General features: G+C 34.4%; 1 protein-coding gene across 1 annotated transcript; it reads left to right on the top strand.

Moving 5' to 3' along the window:
* The first annotated feature begins 1,739 nt into the window (after positions 1-1,739).
* Positions 1,740-5,834, top strand: LOC123654114. The gene is made up of 3 exons (XM_045590074.1): positions 1,740-1,783; positions 4,773-4,937; positions 5,335-5,834. The coding sequence occupies exons 2-3, from the start codon at positions 4,797-4,799 to the stop codon at positions 5,476-5,478; spliced, it is 285 nt and encodes a 94-aa protein (XP_045446030.1). The 5' UTR covers positions 1,740-1,783; positions 4,773-4,796; the 3' UTR covers positions 5,479-5,834.
* Positions 5,835-19,880: the final 14,046 nt, after the last annotated feature.

The following is a 19,880-nucleotide window of genomic DNA, read 5'->3' on the forward strand; positions in this document are numbered from 1 at the left end:
ATCAGATCTCAATGAAATTCAAATGTGACCACATGATAAACATCGGATTTCGTTTGAATCAAAAATCATCAAAATCGGTACACCTAGTAAAAAATAAGCGGATTTTCAATGGTTTCCCTCGATTCCTTTGGGATCAGATCCTAGTTTCTTTATCATGGTATCACACTTAGGATATCTACTTTCCAAAAAAAAAAGACTTATCAAAATCGGTTCTAAACGACGAAGTTATCCCCGAACTTACATTAAAAAAATATACTGTCGACTTGAGTAACCTCCTCCTTTTTTGAAGTCGGTTAAAAAGGAATATTGACTGAAATAATAATTTACAATAACCTATTTTATTTATATTTAGTGTCAGGCATGAACCTGTTTTGTTGTCCATCATAAATATGTTTATGTTGCGAGACAGCTGACAAAGATAAATGACATTAGACACTAATTAGCTGGAATTCTGATGCTCAATTCAGTTTGTGACATCCTACTTTAGGGTATTGGCCTCTTTCTCCGGATTGGAGAATAATTCTGGTTCTCAAACCTACGTTACTTTGTCTCTTTCACTTTGGCTATAGTGTCAAAGATAAATAAATATTCATCTCATTTTGTAATTAATCTTATATATAAAATTCTTGTGTCACAATATTAGTTAGTCTTCCAACACGGCTAGACCGATTTTTATGAAATTGTACAATCGGGTAGGTCTGAGAATCGGCCAACATCAATTTTTTACACCCCTAAGTTATAGGGGAGGGATTAAAGGGGGTTAATAACATATATGGGAAAACAAGGTTTGCAGGGTCAGCTAGCATACATATGTAATTAATGTTTCTAATGTAAAGGTAGGATTTTCTGACTCATTTAAAAATATTCCAAATGATACTACTGAAGGTTGACATCACCACTTAGTTATTTAACCGATCCAATCCACTTTAGATCGAAGATCGCTTAAATCAATTGCATGTATCTAGGGATCAGGGTCCGGCGCTTCGCTTTTGGTGAGAACCACTTCAGAATTGTAGTGATTGGACTTAATCCTTAATCGGATGCGAGCCACGAAGCGAGCGACCTTAGAGCTCGTTCTGGTAGTTTGCGTGAAATACACAAATATTACTAATATCTCTTTTTTGCTTTTTTATATAAATATATATATATATATATATATTTTTATTATTTTAACTTAATATAAACAATATGGACTAACATGTTTCGTAATAAGTAGATAATATTTTTCTGCTAAGAAGTCTGTTAAGGAGTTTTGATGTATAAGGTAAGTTGTTTAAGTTTCCATCAAGTGTCGATAATCTATCAAAACAAACAAACACACACACACACACACACACACATACATCAGCCTATCGCAGTTCACTGCTGGTCGTAGGACTCCACAAGTTAGCGCCAAAAATGGCTTCAACTCATGTGTTTTGGCCATAGGGGAACGCTGGGGAATTGGTGGCCAATTTATCAAAAGCATCTGTCTAAATAATCTTTTTATTATAAACCCTCTAACTCTTCCCTTTATCAAATAAATATATAACTATAATATTATGCATTGTTATTCTGATGTGTTATCTGATATGCACCTATCCGCGTCATTTAATAAGTCCTCGATGATCTTGTATTACATGACAATCTAAGATGAGTACATTTCGTAGCTCCGTACGAGGAGTTGCGTAGGAGTAATCGTCATATGGAGGAGGACGGTGAAAGTATTGAAGGGGGGCGCTATATGAGGAGGCGGTGTCCGCGCGCGTCGCATTGCAAGACACTGCCGGCTGCCGACTCGCAGGTGAGCCCTTAGGAAACCCTTCACTTGTGTTACTGTGATCTATTGTTCATTTGTTTTTAATATATTTGTGAAGAATTTTGCCATTGTAAGTTATAGTGTTTTTTAATTTGTTATTTAGTGTCGGTGGAATTTTTTAATGTTTTTATATAATTTACGGTATATAATTTCTATTGTTTAAAATATTATAATTTGACTATATATTTTGGAAGCGTATTTGCATTGGTTTTGTGCTAAAGTGCTAAAGTGTTATTTTGCGCGACTCTGTTGCGTACGCGTGTGATAAACATCTCCGACGTTATGTAATCTCGAAGGGAAGTGTTTGGATCGAGAATCGTCTTAAGTGTAGGAGGGGTTATCTGGAGATATATTTACTTAAAATTCATCGAAATGTTAAAATTTTCTGCAAATTTTTACTAATTTTTTCTTCCTTAAGAAGCTTTTACAAAGACTGGAAAACTTTAAAAAAAAAACTAATATTTTCCGAATTTCTGCTGAATTTAAATAATTTCAATTTCGACATAACCTTCTGAAATTATTAAAATATTTAAAAAAAATGAATAAAATTGGTCAAGTAGTTACGGAATATGGCGTGTCATATGTGTGAATTATGTAAATAATTAATATCAAAGTCAAAACTATGTTTTAAACGAGTTATTGATTCCCAAAATGTAATCAGTTGTATAACTCTTTCATTGAGTCATTATAATGATTTTTCGTTTAAAAATTAATATTGGATAAAAAACAAGTTTACAAAATTATAATCAAAGAACCATATTTTTAAAATTTCATTTTCAATTGAAGCAAAGTAATAAATATAGAACGCTTTAAGTCATCAACATATAAGTACAGTAAACGGTCTTTGATACATTATTATGTGTAATAAGTGTACTCCATGAGTTAAAGTAAATTTTACTGCACTCTCTTAGCCTTCTATATAACATTAGGTCTCACTATCACAGGTTAGCTGGAAGAGGTCTCTTCTAGAGATAAGTCCACCGTTGCTAACTAAATTTGTATATGAATAACCGTATTTTTTTTAAGTGCAATAAAGAATATACATAAAGTATCTAAGTAAGGTAGGATTAAAAATCATTCGTGTCTCTGTTAGAAGCTTACGCGGTACGTTCTTATCATCTTACAACTTATTTTAGTTTTGAGCAAAGGTCGTTAAAATAATCGAGTGTGGATTAAACGACACGACTGAAGTAAAACTTTCTATCTTCACTTACTTATATCTCCCTCTCAACTTCCGTTCGCGTCACCCGATCACACTTTTCGTAATGCTCTCGTCACGAATTTACCAGCTTACTCTCCAAGTCAAGCGGGCGTTAAGAAGTTTTACTTATTACGGTTCTAAATATTCATTGCTTTGACAGACGGTTAGTGAGCGGTGTTTATTATTTCATTAATTCCTTGGTTACGAACCTGAATCAAAACGTAAATAAAATTTTTAGCCACTTCGATCATATTGATTTCAATATATTTGTAATGAACAAGTGTAATCTTTATTGTCATTCTTAAGATTTTAATAACATTTTGTGACTCCGTTTTTGAGAATAGAACATTGGTCGAAATTGAAAGGATATAGATTAAAACGGGAAACTTGAATAAAACACCTAACGAAGCCAACACAAATATCCCGTTTTTAAAAAATTTAAATTATGCATACGTTAAAACAAAACAGCCAAGCTTTCAAAAAACATTTTCAATAAATATTGATGAAGAGAACGGAATGAAGCACTTTGAATTCGTAAGACATGCCAGGATCGTGACTTCACTTTCTCTCATGCATTTAGTTATGATCAGGTCACCATTTCCGAGTTTACGTAATACATGTGTCGCTCTGATTGTTCCTCACTCCTAAAATCTTGTTATACTCTCCTCATTTGCACATAACGCTTTCGCACGTGTAGTCTCTAATCTTCTTAATGTGTGTAATAAATTATAATGTATATGAAATAATAGTGATATCTCCAAAACTTAGCACATCTTACTTATATAACACCTTCTTGAATAGACGTTTTTATTTTTATTTTTTTTAAAATTTACCAACATTTGTTTACACAAACGCAATTATTATACAATAATTATACATTCGTATAATTACAGTACGTAAGCTAAACTCCAAATGCAATTAAAAAAAATAACAATGTCAATAAGTGAGTGCATGTAAAAATAAAAACAACTCGACAAAATATTAATTAACAAAAAAAAAATTAAGGTTTTTTTTTAATTTCTTTGGTCTGCTTTTCCGAAATCTAATTTAAGATATAAAATTCTCGTGTCGCGGTTTTTTTTTGTTAAACTCCTCCGAAACGGCTTGACCGATTCTCATGAAATTTTGTGTGCATATTAGGTAGGTCTGAGAATCGAACAACATCTATTTTTCATCCCCCTAAATGTTATGGGTAGTCCATCCCAATTTTTTTTTTATTTTTAGATATATTGTTTATTCTTTATTTTACTATGATTTGGTGTTGAAAAATACATACAACCCTAAATTATCACCCTTCCACCATCAACCCCTATTTTTAAATAGCGTTTAGCGGCAAGACAACGTTTGCCAAGTCAGCTAGTATCTATATATATATTTGGATAAATTATGATAACAGGAATAATACTAAAGGAATTTGGTACAATTTTTCGACGTTCCTTAGATACATTTTAAAAAGTATATGTTGATATGTGATTATGAGGCTGGACCGATTTTGATGTCTTTTTTATGTCAAAGCGATTTTCCATATGAAATTTTTTAGCTATTTTTCGTAAAAATCGATCCATTAGTTAGGAGAAATTCAATTCTTTTTCAAAATTTTGTAAGACGTTTTCGCCATAAAATAGATATTTTACGTAGAGGTTTTCTAAATTTGTAACTGTAGATACATTTGTATATAAATTTTATTTTCTCTTCTCTTCGCCTGTACCTATTTCATTAAGTTTTTATTACTTTCGTGATCAAATTTTATAAGTATAGATGTTCTGTTACCAGGTATTACTAAATTACTTAGCAAGAATGAAGTCTATCGTGCTGTGCCTGGTGGCGGTGGCGATGGTGGCCGCGGCTCCTCAGCGCGAGGGCGCCGCCTACAGCAAGGAAGCCATCAAGCAGGCACAGAGCACCTTCCTCATCCCCAAGGATGCCGTCATCCAGAAGGTTTGTAACAACATCGATAATTTGAATTCAAAAGAAGAAAAGCAAAATTAAAAATCTTTTGGTAATTAGCATCAGTTAAATTAAGGTAATTTTTATTTATATATCCTCAGCTACATGGCTAATAAGCGTACCTGTATAATTATGTATATGACTATTTACTTCGCTAGCTTGGATTGGAATTACGTCTAGTGATAAGCCTCGTACCCCTGCCATCCATAAGTGAAGAGTCATTTATTTAACTCTGAAACTTTTACAATACTGTTACTGATTTGACCTTTTTCTCTAATTATTTCAAACTTATATATAAATTACTTTAGTATGTTTAGATTTGTTATTTAATTTAAAACAATTATATTTAGATCTTTAAAACACTTTCACGAATATGTCTTCTTACCAGGTACAAGAAGGAGTAGAGCTGGCCGCTTATGAATCTATTCCAGTCAATCAGAGAATCAATCTTTTCGAGATCCTCGGCGACCAGCTGCCCTATGAGGTTATCAACAACCTCCAATCCAAGATCGACAACGTTGGCCGGCAATAAACCATAACATTAGAATAAATATATAACAATTGGAAACCAGTAACTGATGACAGGGTACACACCAATATAACACAGAAAGAATAATCAAATTCTAGATATAATAATCGTGCTGGTAACATGAACTAAGAGAACCAAGTTTCAGAAGAAGCAACAAAGAGTGCAGTATATATGTATAGTACGTATGCAGTACACCCTTCAGTAATCGTTACTGATTTCGAATCGTAAGGGCCCAGGACCCATTTGTTGTGTAATATTTAATTTATTGGTGTCGCAAGTACAAGCAGAATGTGATATTGTAACATCTTTTTATGTTTGTAGATAAATTTGATTTTTAAATATATGGTCGCCATATCCAATGATTGTTTTATTTTGTTATAAATTAAACTCCAAATGTTTAAAGAAAATGTGTAGGTCATTTCGCTTTTAGGTTCAGCTGCCAAATACGACAGGTTATAAAATTTTAAGGATGCAAATTTTAAAATTTGTAGAAATATTCTATAATGTTGTAACGTCCCAAAACCTGCAGTCAAGATAAAGAATACTCGAATAGAAAGAATTTCTATGATAAAGTCAAGTTTGTTTATACTTGTATGTAAAAAAAAAATGTAATAGTTATCTTCATTGAGGTAGGGCATAGAAGGAAGGAGGAAATATCCTGCTGAAAATCTGGAGCAGCCCGACTGAGGAATTATCTCGACCTTACAGAAGATCACAGATAAATAATACTGCTCTTAAGCAGTGTTGGGTTCCTGTGGTGAGTAAAGTGACCAGAACTCCTGGGGAAGGTCGGCAACGTGCTGAAGATGATTCTGCTGTTGCAAGCGTCCATACGCTACGTTAACCATTTACCATCACGTAGGCCGTATGCTTATTTACCAATATTGAAGTATCAAAAAGTAGCTGGCAAAATTTATTTTTAAAGAAACAAAAATTAGCGGCGCATAAAATCAATGACTTCCAATTAAGGCCCAAGGTTATTTTAAAGCTTTATTTGACTCGATCTTGACCCACTAGCTGATAGTTAACAAATTGAGTGATTATTGCCTTAAGTGTTTATATATTTCTCAATAGATTGATTCAATACATTGCACTGCACTGCTGGACACAGGCCTCCACAAGTTCACGCCAAAAATAGCGCGAACTCATGTGGTTTGGTGACCGCAGGGCTGGCTTTGTCGCACCGAATAAGAAGGGTGTCGTAAGAGGCAGCTAAGGGATAACACAGTTCCCTATAGGGTTGCCAACCATACTTTATAATAAAGTATTCTACTTTATTTTTGGTAAATATACTTTATACTTTTGCATACAAATAAAGTATATGAAAATACTTTATTTTCAATCTTTACTGTGATGCGTGAAACAAAATACTTATTATGAGTACTTAACTATTTAACGGTACATATAAGGTAAAACGGATGATGGAAAGGATTTAAAATTACCGAACGAAATGTTAGATCTCAGATGTGGTGTTTTGAATGTGACAGGACAGGTGACAATCTGACATTTGTCACAGATGTCACTACTCACTATCAACGATATTGTAGAAAAATTTACCGTTGGCTTTGTTTATATGTAGTTAAGGAATCAATGGTTGGAAAAATGGTTTGACCTTAGCGAAGATAACTAACTGGCATTCAATACTTCCTAACGTGTCCTTAAAAAATGCGGTTAAATTTGAACATTTTGAAATGATAATTATAAAAACTAAATTACAAGATGGATTAAAAATTAAGATGCAGGATATATATTCCGAATGTATAAGACAAAAAAAAACACTAATGATGATAAAGAATTTTCAGTGAAAAGTACAGTTGAAAAATGGCAATATATACTTAAAAATGCACCTGATAGCTTACCAAATATATATTAAAAAAAAAATCTTACTTACTCTACTAACTACTTAAGCTTTCACTGAAAGGGTTTTTTTTTAGTAATGAATCTAAAGTAGCGAGAAGAGAGAAATATAGCGTCAATAAATTTAATTAGAAACGATTTTTTTTTTATATAAATTTAAATATTGATTGTTAAACAAGTTTGAAACATTTAAACATAACAAAAAATTGTTAGCATGTGCTAAAGGCACACAAAAATACGTTTTTAAAGCAACAAAAACATAAAATTTGAAAAATACTTTTTTCTTCTTCTAAATACTTTATTTTTTCCTATCCAAACCATTTTATACGTTTTTTTTGTCAAAAAAAGTTGGCAACCCTAAGCGTAGTTAAATGACTACAACGAAAATTTCACGTCATGTTAGAAATAAAAAATAACATAAATATAATATTACATACCATACGTAAAAAAAATAATTATATAATTCGTTACAAAGGCACAAAATAAGATAGTTTTATCTTTAAAACGAAAACAAACATTATGTACATTAACACTTATGTTGATGTACACTTTTCATTCTAAGGTCAGAGCGATATCTCGTCGATTACGCGACAAGTTGCGACATGTCTCGTCGCTCGAATAATAATATCGATACTATGGAGAAAGTATGTGTGGGCACACTTGCGCCACCTTGCCGAAATAACGTGTATACTATAAACTATCGATACGAATTGACATCGACGTTGATAAGGAAACAATAGTGTAGGAAGTCGTAAGCTTGTTTGATGACTGAGCGAGTTACTGTAAAAGGAGCTTATTAAGTTACGAGATAATTTATTACGATGTTAATGTACTAATTTAACGTACAAAGGTGTTTAATAAGAAAAGTGCTTAGCAACCGGTTTGGCGATTAGGATTCGATTTTTGCTCAGAGCCAAGTATAATACGTGAAGAACAACGTCTTTGGACCCCTTTTTACGAAAATAGCGCGGACTGAGGAATGTATTTTTGCACACTTATCTTATATATAAAGTTCTCGTGTCCCAATGTTAGTTAAAATACTTCTCCAAAACGGCTGGACGGTATTTAATGAAATTCGGCTAACATCTTTTTTCATATCCCTAAGTTAATGGGGGTCAGCTAGTAATGTATATAAATTACGCGTCACGTTGTTTGTCCGCGATGGATTTCTAAACTCCTTAACCAATTTTAATCAAATTTCCACACCGCGTGCAGTTTGATCCAACTTGAAAGATAGGCTATTATTTTATTTTGATGAATTTAATTAGTATATTTAGTAAAAAAAAAAATTTAAGGCGGTACGAAGTCCGCCAGGTCAGTTAGTCAAATATAAAATAAACTACTCTGCAAGATTCAGAGGTTACGGGGGTGGGTTGTCGGCCCCAACATCGGGTAAGTGTGAACAGCGCCTTACTTACTCGTAGTCGAGCGAGATCCGACACGATTTTTTTCGGGACGTAGAGGGCTAGCAAAATACCCGAGGTTTCTTGTTGGCGTCGACTCAAAATCAGTTTCCGACCAGTGAATAGCTTCATACAAAATGATCTGCCACGGAAACATTCGATAAAAATCCAAGCCCGACAATTGGGAACGGGTTCATTAGACTTTTCAGAATATTTATCTACTATCTGCGATAACAATCGGGATCGACGGCTTTATTTGTTTTCTGTAGCACGATGGAGAGGTTAATCAAGACGTACATACATACCAGAATTTAATGAATTTGCAAAACAAAGACCTTGAAAGGCTATCGAATCCACGGTTAAAATTTATCTTCAAACTTATTAAAAGCCTTGCGTTCGCGCAGCGCCATCTATATTCTGTTAAATGAATTAGATAGCTTTACATTATAAGGCTGTTTGTTGTTACGTTCATTGTAGAATGAAGATGGCTCTGATAGCGTTCAGAACTTTACAGCTATATACTAACAACCTCTCATGTAGTGGTACGCGTGCGATGTACGCGCCTAACAACCGGCGGTTTGCAGCTTCGATTCCCGCCCGGGATGGATACTTGTACAAATATATCTTTTTAGTTCCGATGTCTGTCCTTTTGGGTGACCCCATCCTACCTCGGAGAGCACGTTAAGCTGTCGGACCGGTTGTTATTATATATGTTGCAGTCAAAACTCTTAACCAGTCAAAAGCACTATTGACTAGCAAAATCAGTCAGAAGTACTTTTGACCGTTTGCTTTAGTCAATAATACTTTTGACTAAAATAACAGTTAAAAGTACTTTTGCCCAATGGAGCTGGTTAAAAGTACTTTTGACTAAATGATTCCGTCAAAAGTGGTTTTGACTGGTTGTATCAGTCAAAACTCTTAAAAAGTTATGGTGGTCGATAAAAATAACGACAAACGCACATATAAACTTTTATATTACTAATTATTAGTGGAGAACGTGCTGATATTAGAACAAAAATGAGTGACTACGAAAAGAAAGAAGGCTTTTTGCAAAGAATTTTAGCGATGGAAGATATGAAAGATAGTTATTTCAATGTGATGACAAAAGAAAAATTTGAAAAGTTTGCAATGGATGTGGAAGACGCGAAAGTTAATGAAAAGGAAACACCATTACAGTACAGTTGACTATAACGCTTTAACACATTGAAGTTTGTGGTATAAAAAAATTAGTTACAAACACAGAACCTGTCAAATATTTTTGGCAGCTGAGGAAATCTACGACATTATTGATGCTGCTCATATTTCTATAGGGCATGTTGGTCGCGATAGACTTAAGAATGAAACGGCAAAAAAGTACGCTAATGTTACAAAAGAAATGATTAATATATATTTATCAAAGTGCGAAGTATGCCAAAGGAAGAAAAGCAAGAAAAGGATGGATCAGGTTTAGAAACTGATCCTGCACACTGAAATGAACAGCCGCTGTCGCCAAGTCGATCTGATTGACATGCAGTCGCAAGAAGATCGCGGGCATAAATTTATTATGGTTTATCAGGATCATTTGACTAAATTTATTCACATCCAACGAGTTAATAGTGCTTTTGACTGACGTTTTTTTGCAGTTAAAACTACTTTTGACGGAGAGCGTCAGTCAAAAGTATTTTTAACCGCGAATTTGCAGTCAAAAGTACTAATAACCAATAATTTTCAGTCAAAACTACTTTTGACCAACTTGTCCAGTCAAAAGTACTTTTGACTGATTTCGCTAGTCAATAGTACTTTTGACTGGTTAAGAGTTCTGACTGCAACATATACACCTGATAGCGATCGTTACTCATAGTAGGGAATATATCCGCCAACCCGCATTGGAGCAGCGTTGTGGATTAAGTTTCGATACTCGTCCTACGTGGAAAGACCTATTCCTAACAGTGGGATATTACAGGTTTAATTGAATCGTTTATACTTATATGCGTATTTATCTATATATTACGTAAATCAAAACATCTGTATCCCTTTTTAAGAAAATTGCGCGGATAGAGGAGTATAAAATTTCGTACACTTATAGTTAATATAATAAAGAAGTGCAGAATACTAATATTTTCTTTTTTAAATTATGCATAAAATACATTAAATCAACAAAAAGAAACATTACACAGACTACCACGTATTTGACACACACATGAATATTATATTCTTTTGTTGTTTGTCAACGTCAGTAGTCAAATAGATTTTTTTTTAAAAAGGTTCTTTATTTTAATATTTTTTTTTTGGTTTTCTTAAATTAAATTTTTTAATTATGGTTGAATTTCGACCCCTGGGGGACCACTAGCTTCTTTTTTTTATAAATAAATTTATACTCATTGATGTAGTAGTACATATTATTTTGGGATTACAAAAACACACATAATACAGACATGAAAGCTCAGGCAAGCACCAACATCTTTATGATCTTAAAAGATCTTTTGATTCTTTAAAATAGGAAATATTTGCATAATACTTTCAATGAGTGAGGAAATATTTGCATTATTATTCACATTTCGATGGCTCCTAAGTATACTGAGTCAACTAACAACTTTTGATAATTTCATTTTTTAAGATATTAATAACATTTAATTCATTTCCTATCTACCTATGTAACAAAAAAATAAAGTTATAAAAAGTAGAGTTGACTCAGTATACTTAGGAGCCATCGATTTGATCAGTCAGGTTATGATGAGTAAGGATTTAAGAACATTTCAAAGCGACAATATTTTCGTCATCATTGGACATCATCATCGTCCGTCTATTGCAGACGATTTAGACAGTGTCAGACAGACATTGTGTCGCCTAGGACACTCTTCAGGAAAACACAGAGTTGTGACATTTTTGTCATAAACACACTTTTAACTTTGGACTTGTTTTTTTTTTTTTGTTTGAGAGATAACATGATCAAGAGGGTTCTTAGCTACAATGAATTAGTTAAGACGTTCCAAGCTAAAGTGTGGTTCATACATGGAAGTCACTTTATTTTCAGTATCATCATTGGCCTTAGTCCGTTTATTGCAGATGATTTAGACAGTATCAGACAGACTGACTTTAACTGAGGTAGGGCACAGCAGGAATTTCCTGCTCAAAATATGGAGCTGCCCGACTGGGGTAGTGCCTCGACCTTACAGAAGATCACAGCAAAATAATACTGTTTTCAAGCAGTATTGTGTTCCTGTTAGTGAGTAAGGTGACTAGAGCTCCTGGAGGGATTGGGGATTGGGTCGGCAACGCGCTTGCGATGCTTCTGGTGTTGTAGGTGTCTTTAAGCTACGGTAATCGCTTACCATCAGGTGAGCCGTACGCTTGTTTGCCGACCTAGTGACATAAAAAAGACACTGTGTCACCTAGGACACTCTTCAGGAAAACGCAGAGTTGCCTAAGCTCTGCACCATCCTCTCGACTTCACTGGCTATGCCCACAGGAACGACGAATCGATACGTGTGGAGCCATTTCGGCTGCAGGAGTCTTTCGCATTTTAGAGCTATGTCACGAATGCTTGACGGAGACCCGACTCCGGGTTTCAAATGAAGTTTTCCTTCTTCAGGACCCTGATGATTTTGAGTCAGGTTTATCCCTCGGTCACCTTTTACGACCCCCACGGGAAGAAAGGGGGTGTCTATATATATATATATATATATATATATATATATATATATATATATATATATATCTATAATATATATAAACGCGAAAGGTCATTCATCACAAAATCTCCGAAACTATAACACCTACAAACTTGAAATTTGGCAGGTAGGCTCCTTATAGGAAGTAGACATCCGCTAAGAACGGATTTTACGAAACTCAACCCCTAAGGGGGTAAAATGGGGGTTGGAAGTTTGTATGAGATTCCCATGTTTTTAACGTAAGAGACTTGAAATTTAAAATGTATGCTCTATAGATGGTAACAAGGTGCCCAAATAATGTTTCTTAGAAACCAACTCCTTTTTGGGGTTAAAACGGGGGAAGTTACGTTGATCCACTCATCACGAAATCTCCGAAACTATAACAGCTACAAATTTGACATTTGGCAGGTAGGTTCCATATAAAGCGTAGTCATATGCTAAGAACTGATTTAACGTAACTCGACCCTTAAAGGGGTAAAACGGGGGTTGGAACTTTGTATGAAAGTCCTATGTTTTTGAAGTAAGAGATTTGAAATTTAAAATGTATGTATAGATAGTAAAAAGGTATCCAAATAATGTATCTTAGAAATCAACTCTCTTTTTGAGTTAAAACGGGAGATGGTAGGTTGACTCACTTATCACGAAACCTCCAAAACTATAACAGCTATAAACTTGAAATTTGGCAGGTACGTTCCTTATAGGGCGTAGACATACGTTAATCTAAAGGGATAAAACGGGGGTCGGAAGTAGATTATAGTTAGTAGACGTCCGCTAAGAAAGGATTTTGCGATATTCCACCGCTAAGGGGGTTTAATTGGGGTTGATAGTTTGTATGAAACATATACAGCAGCTGCTTATAAGTTCGCCTGATAGGTTATTTATACTGCAGCCTGAAAATAAAACTAAAAATGTGGTGTATAGAGAGGTTTTATAAAAATGACTATTAAATTATACTAAATTGTGCCTTGCAAAAAGTTACTCAGTGTGATAAGCATTTCAAGTGACTGAAATAAAAAAATAATTTGCGTTAAACAACTTAATAGTAATGCATGTCTTCATAACCAAGCGGACGTAGTCGCGGGCAACAGTTAGTGTATTATAAAACCAAGTCCCCAAAAGTGTATGTGATCGATTCCCTCAAAATCTACTGTACGGATTTTTATGCGGTTTCACCAATGGGGAGATGGCTTCAAGGGGAAGGTTTACGGATCGGCTAAGCCGATTTCGATGAGAGTTTCACTGGAAGTTTGCCGGGAAAACTTTGTGACACACTGATTTCAACGCGGGCGAAGCCGCGGGCACAGCTAGTATATATATATATACACACATGTACATATCCAAACTTGCTGTGGGAGGCGCCGCTCACTCACTATGAATTTACATAAGCTCATTTATTACCCGACTGCCAAGGAAGGGTTATGTTTTTCGCGCGTATCTTGTATGTATGTTTGTATGTAATATTCTTTACTACCTCATATTTCCAGAACCACTGAACGGATTTACATAATTGAGGTATCGTTAGGTTCGTCTTAGCTGCCCAAGTGTTCTTAGATAGGTGACATTAAAAAAAATCAAACATGGCGGCTGCGCGAAGCCATTGTAGTTAATGAAAAAAATTTTTTTTTCTCGAATACTACTTAATGGGTATCAAATTGAAGGGCACAATACAAGGATTTTAAAAATGTATTTCATGATTATTATTTATTATATGTTATGTTTACTGATTGTTTTATAAAAATATTTTAGTATATACTATCGCATCTAATGAAGTGACTTAGTTAAAGGTTTCGATTTCATCTGACGTAAGTTCATCGACCTGATGAGCTCCTGGGAAGACAAACCACAGAGAACCACTTTCCACATTTTTATCTCACATGATTTGCTTCACTGACGCTAACTTGAGCAAACATCGAAGAAGTTACGACATATTTGATTACAGAGACTTCGTTAGCCCGTTGAATACAGTTAGTAATATGCATTTTGTTTCAGGGGTTGTAGATTCGTATCCCGTTCGTTGCTGGGTGAATTATATGTTGAAATATTTGTAGTTATATATATATGTATTGTTCATGTAGACATTTATTAAAAACAATATTATTTATCTATATTAGTCGGTTGTTACGAATCATATCGGTCGTTATTCATCAATTGCTTGGTTAAACATAAAGCTAGCCCTTTTTATCTTAGGATGAGATGACCGTGTGTGTATATTATTAGGTGCTTTTTTTAATGTGATGTTAATAAATCTCGTTTTTTTTTACCTATAGTCTATGCAATTGAGCGGGCACTGCTTTTTTTGAAAAATGCACGGATGATAAGAAAAAAATTAAAGACATACCGTCATCGTCGGAACACGTTCTAGCTTCACTAGGCAGTCACAGGACTGTCGATCTGTAGTTTAACGAATATATAATAAATCTGTAGGACAAGCGCAGTGTATGACGTTAACAAAAGGCGTGGACAATTTGCAGCCGGTGGATAATAAATTTGAAAAAAATAAAATAAACTTGTTTAACACTTAAGTTAAGACTTAAGTGTTAAACAAGTTTTATTTTGGGTAAGCCCCAAAACCCTAATTACCCTAGCGTTACCCTAGTTTAGAGGGTCGATTTCCGCTCATGAAAAATAGTATACAGGTCGTATATATGTTCCTTTTTTATTTATAGATAATACGATTCTGGGCATTTTTCATTGTGTGTGTGTGTGTGTGTATGTGTGTGTGTCTTTATACCACCAAGTTATTGTGAGGTTTATTTATTTGACAATCTTATTATATACAACTGGTACGACTTTGTCCGTAAGTATATGTCTTAATATTCATTCTCTCAAGTATACCGCTCTGTATTTGCTTTTCTGAATACGGTTTGGTCTGTAACATACCAAGGCAGGACACATACATCTTTCTCCAAGTAGGAAAAGAATTGGAGTTTAATCCACCACGCTGCTTCATTGCAAGTTGGCTATAATATGTTCCCTACGACGAGTAACGATCGCTATCAGTTGCTTATGATACCAACCGGGACTGACAACTTAACGTGCTCTCCGAGGCACGGTGGGGAGACCCACAAGGATAGATAAACAGATCGGAAAGAAATATTTGTCGAATACAAATATCTGTTCTCGAGTGGGAATTGAAGCCACAGTCGCCGGTGTGTGAGCTACACGGTACACGGACCACTCCACCGGAACGACGTCTTGCCTTTACTTTGGCTAAAATCATACCAAACTTCGTTCAAATTCACTCAGTATTTTAGTGTGATGGGTAAAATTGCACGTATAACCAGATGGTTCTTCAGCCAGAGCCCTAATTACTAAGAGCTAGGACCACACTCTGCCATCGGACAACTTTGAGAATGTTAATTTTTATACAGTTACTGTGGGCAATACGATCATTTACACAGAACCGCCATATTTTCGTAGGTATTTTATAAATAGTTTACGAAGCCTCTGAAACGTTTCGCTGCTAATTATCAATGGGTGACCGGATGCGGTTCTCGGAATCTAACGGGACGGCGGCGCGTGTGTCCCGCCTCGGAGATTAAAGATAATAAATTATAACAAGAAATCTAGGCGCTTGAATTAAACCCGAGCTCGAGGTAATCGCGCTGCGGAATCAACATTGTTGTCATGTTTGTGATTTTTGACTGATTAGTTTCATTTCATTTTATTAACTGCTAACTGATCCAGCGAACTTTGTGTCGTCATATATGTTTTTTAAACATTTACACTATATTTATGAGATACTAGCTTTTACCCGCGGCTTCGTCCGCATTGATTTTTTTTTTTATAAAAAGTATCATATGTTACTCTTAATAACTCTAATAATAAATAAGATAACGAGATAATAAGATAACTCTAATAATGAATAAGAAATTACGGATAAGAGAGAAATTTGTGAGGTTTTTAATAAGTATTTCTCAACAATAGGTTCCAATTTAGCTGAAAATATACCAAAAAAATTCCACGATATATTTCACCCTATTCATACAAAAAATAATTATAATTACCCTGAACTGTCGACATTAAAATTATGCACCACTAATGAAATTGATAAAATCATAAAAGACCTGGATTCTAATTCAAGTACTGGCATAGATAGAATTAGCACCAAAGCTGTAAAATGCTTACAAAATTTGATTTCAGAAAAATTGATGCAATGTTTTAATAAACTCTTGTCTGAAGGAAGTTTCCCTGAATCACTAAAAATTGCAAAAATAACACCTATATATAAATCTGGCCTTCAAACTGATCCAGGAAACTATCGTCCAATCTCTGTACTACCGGTCCTCTCTAAAATATTGGAAAAATTAATTTACAACCGCTTAACTACACACTTAGACTCTTTCAATTTCTTATCCGAACGGCAATACGGTTTCAGGGCTAAAAGCAATACTACTGCTGCAATCGTAGATCTGATAACAACCATAAGACAAAATATAGATAAAAAACACATTGTAGTCGGTGTGTTTATTGATTTAAAAAAAGCCTTTGATACTATTAGTCACAAACTTTTATTACGAAAACTAGAAAACATTGGTATCAAAGGTAGTGTTCTCAAAATTTTAAAATCTTATCTGACAGATCGACTGCAGATAGTGAAAATTAGTAACGAAGAAAGTGGTGCTTTACCTATTACTTGTGGAGTCCCACAGGGCTCAATTTTAGGACCACTTCTCTTCCTAATATATATGAATGGTATCGCAAATTTGAAACTACATGGTCATCTAACGTTATATGCAGATGATACATGTTTGTTTTATTTTGAAACAGAATAAATGACATTATCAGTCACGCACAGGAAGATCTAGATCTTTTAAATGATTGGTTTCATCATAATTTATTAACTATAAATGCTTCCTTTCTTATTATCTTTAAACCAAAAAATAAAATTATTTCACAACACAATCCACTAACAGTTCATAATACTCCAATTGAAGAAATAACCTGTGAAAAGTACCTTGGCCTAAGATTGGATAACCAGTTAAGTTTTAATAACCATATAGATCATATTAAAAAAAAATGTCCTCTTTGATCATATGCCTAAAAAATATCTCTCAGTGCATTCCTCAAACATTACGCCATTCTATATACAACTCATTGGTTAAGTCGCATTTGTTATATTTGATTGAAGTATGGGGTAATTCCTCCAAAACAAAATTACAAGAGCTTCAAAGAAAGCAAAACAAAATAATAAAAATACTATTTCGATATCCATATTACACATCTACAACTAAAATTTATAAAGAAACTAAAATCATGAACCTACGACAACTTTATATATATAATTCCTGTATTTTAATAAAAAAAATTATCAGTAAATCTATTCGTTCAAATTTGTCCTTTATAAAACGTATCACGAAGCGCAGCAATCGACGACCCAGCTTATTGGTTCTGCCTAAGACTAGGACGAAATTTGCCAAAAGGGATATCACATTCGAAGGAGCACAGCTTTACAACAAATTACCTTGTCTAATAAAAGATGTAAGCTCAGTTAACGAATTTAAATCTCGGCTTTCGCAATATATTCTCAATAACACTTTATCGTTAGAAGAAACCATTTAAACTATTCGTTAACTGAGCACTAGGATTTATAAGACGACGATATGTATGTTTTACTTTTATTGTAGTGTATTGTTCTCATGTAAGTGACATTGTCTTTTTGAGAATAAAGTTCTTTAACCTTAATATGTATACAAAGTTTCATGATGATCGATTAAGTAGTTTTCGCGTGAAAGCGTAACAAACTAATTTACATTCACATTTATAATATTAGTAGGGATTTATATTCGCAAATATGAATCTAAAACTTGTGGTTAACAGGTCCTATAATGACTTATTTTACTTATCTCTGTCTACGTAATTTATCCGTAAGATAAATTTTATCCAATACTAGTAAAACTAACGTATGTAGAAGAAGTTCGATACATTTAAAAGTTTTATTTTAAAACACCTAATGCAGTGTCAGTAAGAAGTAGTACAAAATTGACGAAATTAGTAAAACGTGCGATAGATCGACATTTGAGTAGTTGCGATATATCTGAAGCCGAGGTCGTCGTCAACGCCACGTTGGCGCAACTGTTACAGCCATTGATTGTACCTGTTGCGCTGGCGGTTGCGGGTTCGATCCCTGCGCATGACAAACATTTGTATTGGCCATACAGGTGTTTGCCGTGGTCTGGGCATCTTTGTGGGTCTCCCCACCGTGCCTCGGAGAGCACGTTAAGCCGTCGGTCCCGGTTGTTATCATGTACACCTGATAGCGATCGTTACTCATAGTAGAGAATATATCCGCCAACCCGCATTGGAGCAGCGTGGTGGATTAAGCTCTGATCCTTCTCCTACATGGGGAAAGAAGCCTATGCCCAGTAGTGGGGTATTACAGACTGAAGCGATATAAGTGAAGATTAAGAATTGACCATAGAATAGTTTTGACCCATTTGAAAAAGCCGATAATTTTTAAGATGTAGTAATAAATAAATAAATAAAGCGAGCTGCGAAAACTAATTTGGGTTTTTAATGAGAACTCCCAAAATTTCTACATTAACGGAATCACGTTACTACCCACAAGATGGCGGCAAGTTATTAAACAAAATGTCGCCTATATATTATAATTAATGTAAATATATTTTGTAGAATATTACCTTGAAGATAATAGTAAAATAACTTAAGTGCTCTACATAGGATAATTAATATTTTACCAAGTAATTCCCGCCTCGTAAAAGTTTATTTATAAAGTTCACACGAAACGGCCCGATGCTAGTTTTTACCGCAGCATTCCCTGCGAACCTTGCGCACATTATGACCCCACGCCACATAGCGACCACTTTTATTATCCCTTAATGACACATAAATGCTGTGAATTTTTTCATTGGAATTGAGACAAATTATATGAGGTGAACATTTCACCTATATATAACATAATAGAAGAACATATCCAATGATATAGATTGAAGATAAGGATCTCATCATCATCATCACCTCAGCCTATCACAGTCCACTGCTGGACAAAGGCCTCCTCAAGTTCGCGCCAAAAATGGCCTGAATTCATTAGTGTTGCCCCTAGTCACCACTCTGGGCAATTGGGTTTGTGACCGCAGGGCTGGCCTTGATTAGGATTAACTCAACTAATTTAAAAAATTTCGATAACTAATTAACGGGTGAGGTAGGAGGTATTTTACTTTGGACTATAATATTTTAATTATTAATAAATAAAAACATGTAAGTGTTAGCATAAGTTTATGAAATTGATTAAAGACACATTTGTTTTGCATATAATTCCACGTAATCTGCTTTAGAAAATATTTCTTTATCAAGATGACAATACTTGTGACTTTGTTCGTAAGTAGATACGAAAATCGTCAAAACTAAATTAAATTGAAATAGCTTCTACATCTTCCATATATATGGCTCATGCAAGAAATTAGCAATTTTGCATTAAGGCATAGTTAATTTCTTTAAAAGAGTAACTGCGGAGTTTTCTGCCATTTCTTCAAAA

Source organism: Melitaea cinxia, chromosome 5, assembly GCF_905220565.1.
Source record: "Melitaea cinxia chromosome 5, ilMelCinx1.1, whole genome shotgun sequence".
In the NCBI taxonomy this organism is placed as follows: Eukaryota; Metazoa; Arthropoda; class Insecta; order Lepidoptera; family Nymphalidae; genus Melitaea; species Melitaea cinxia.

Bases quoted from the DNA above. Each gene is read 5' to 3' on its own strand.
- LOC123654114 (XM_045590074.1), top strand. From the start codon at position 4,797: ATGAAGTCTATCGTGCTGTGCCTGGTGGCGGTGGCGATGGTGGCCGCG. The intron at 4,938-5,334 runs GTTTGTAACAAC...TCTTCTTACCAG, and splicing joins AGGATGCCGTCATCCAGAAG to GTACAAGAAGGAGTAGAGCT.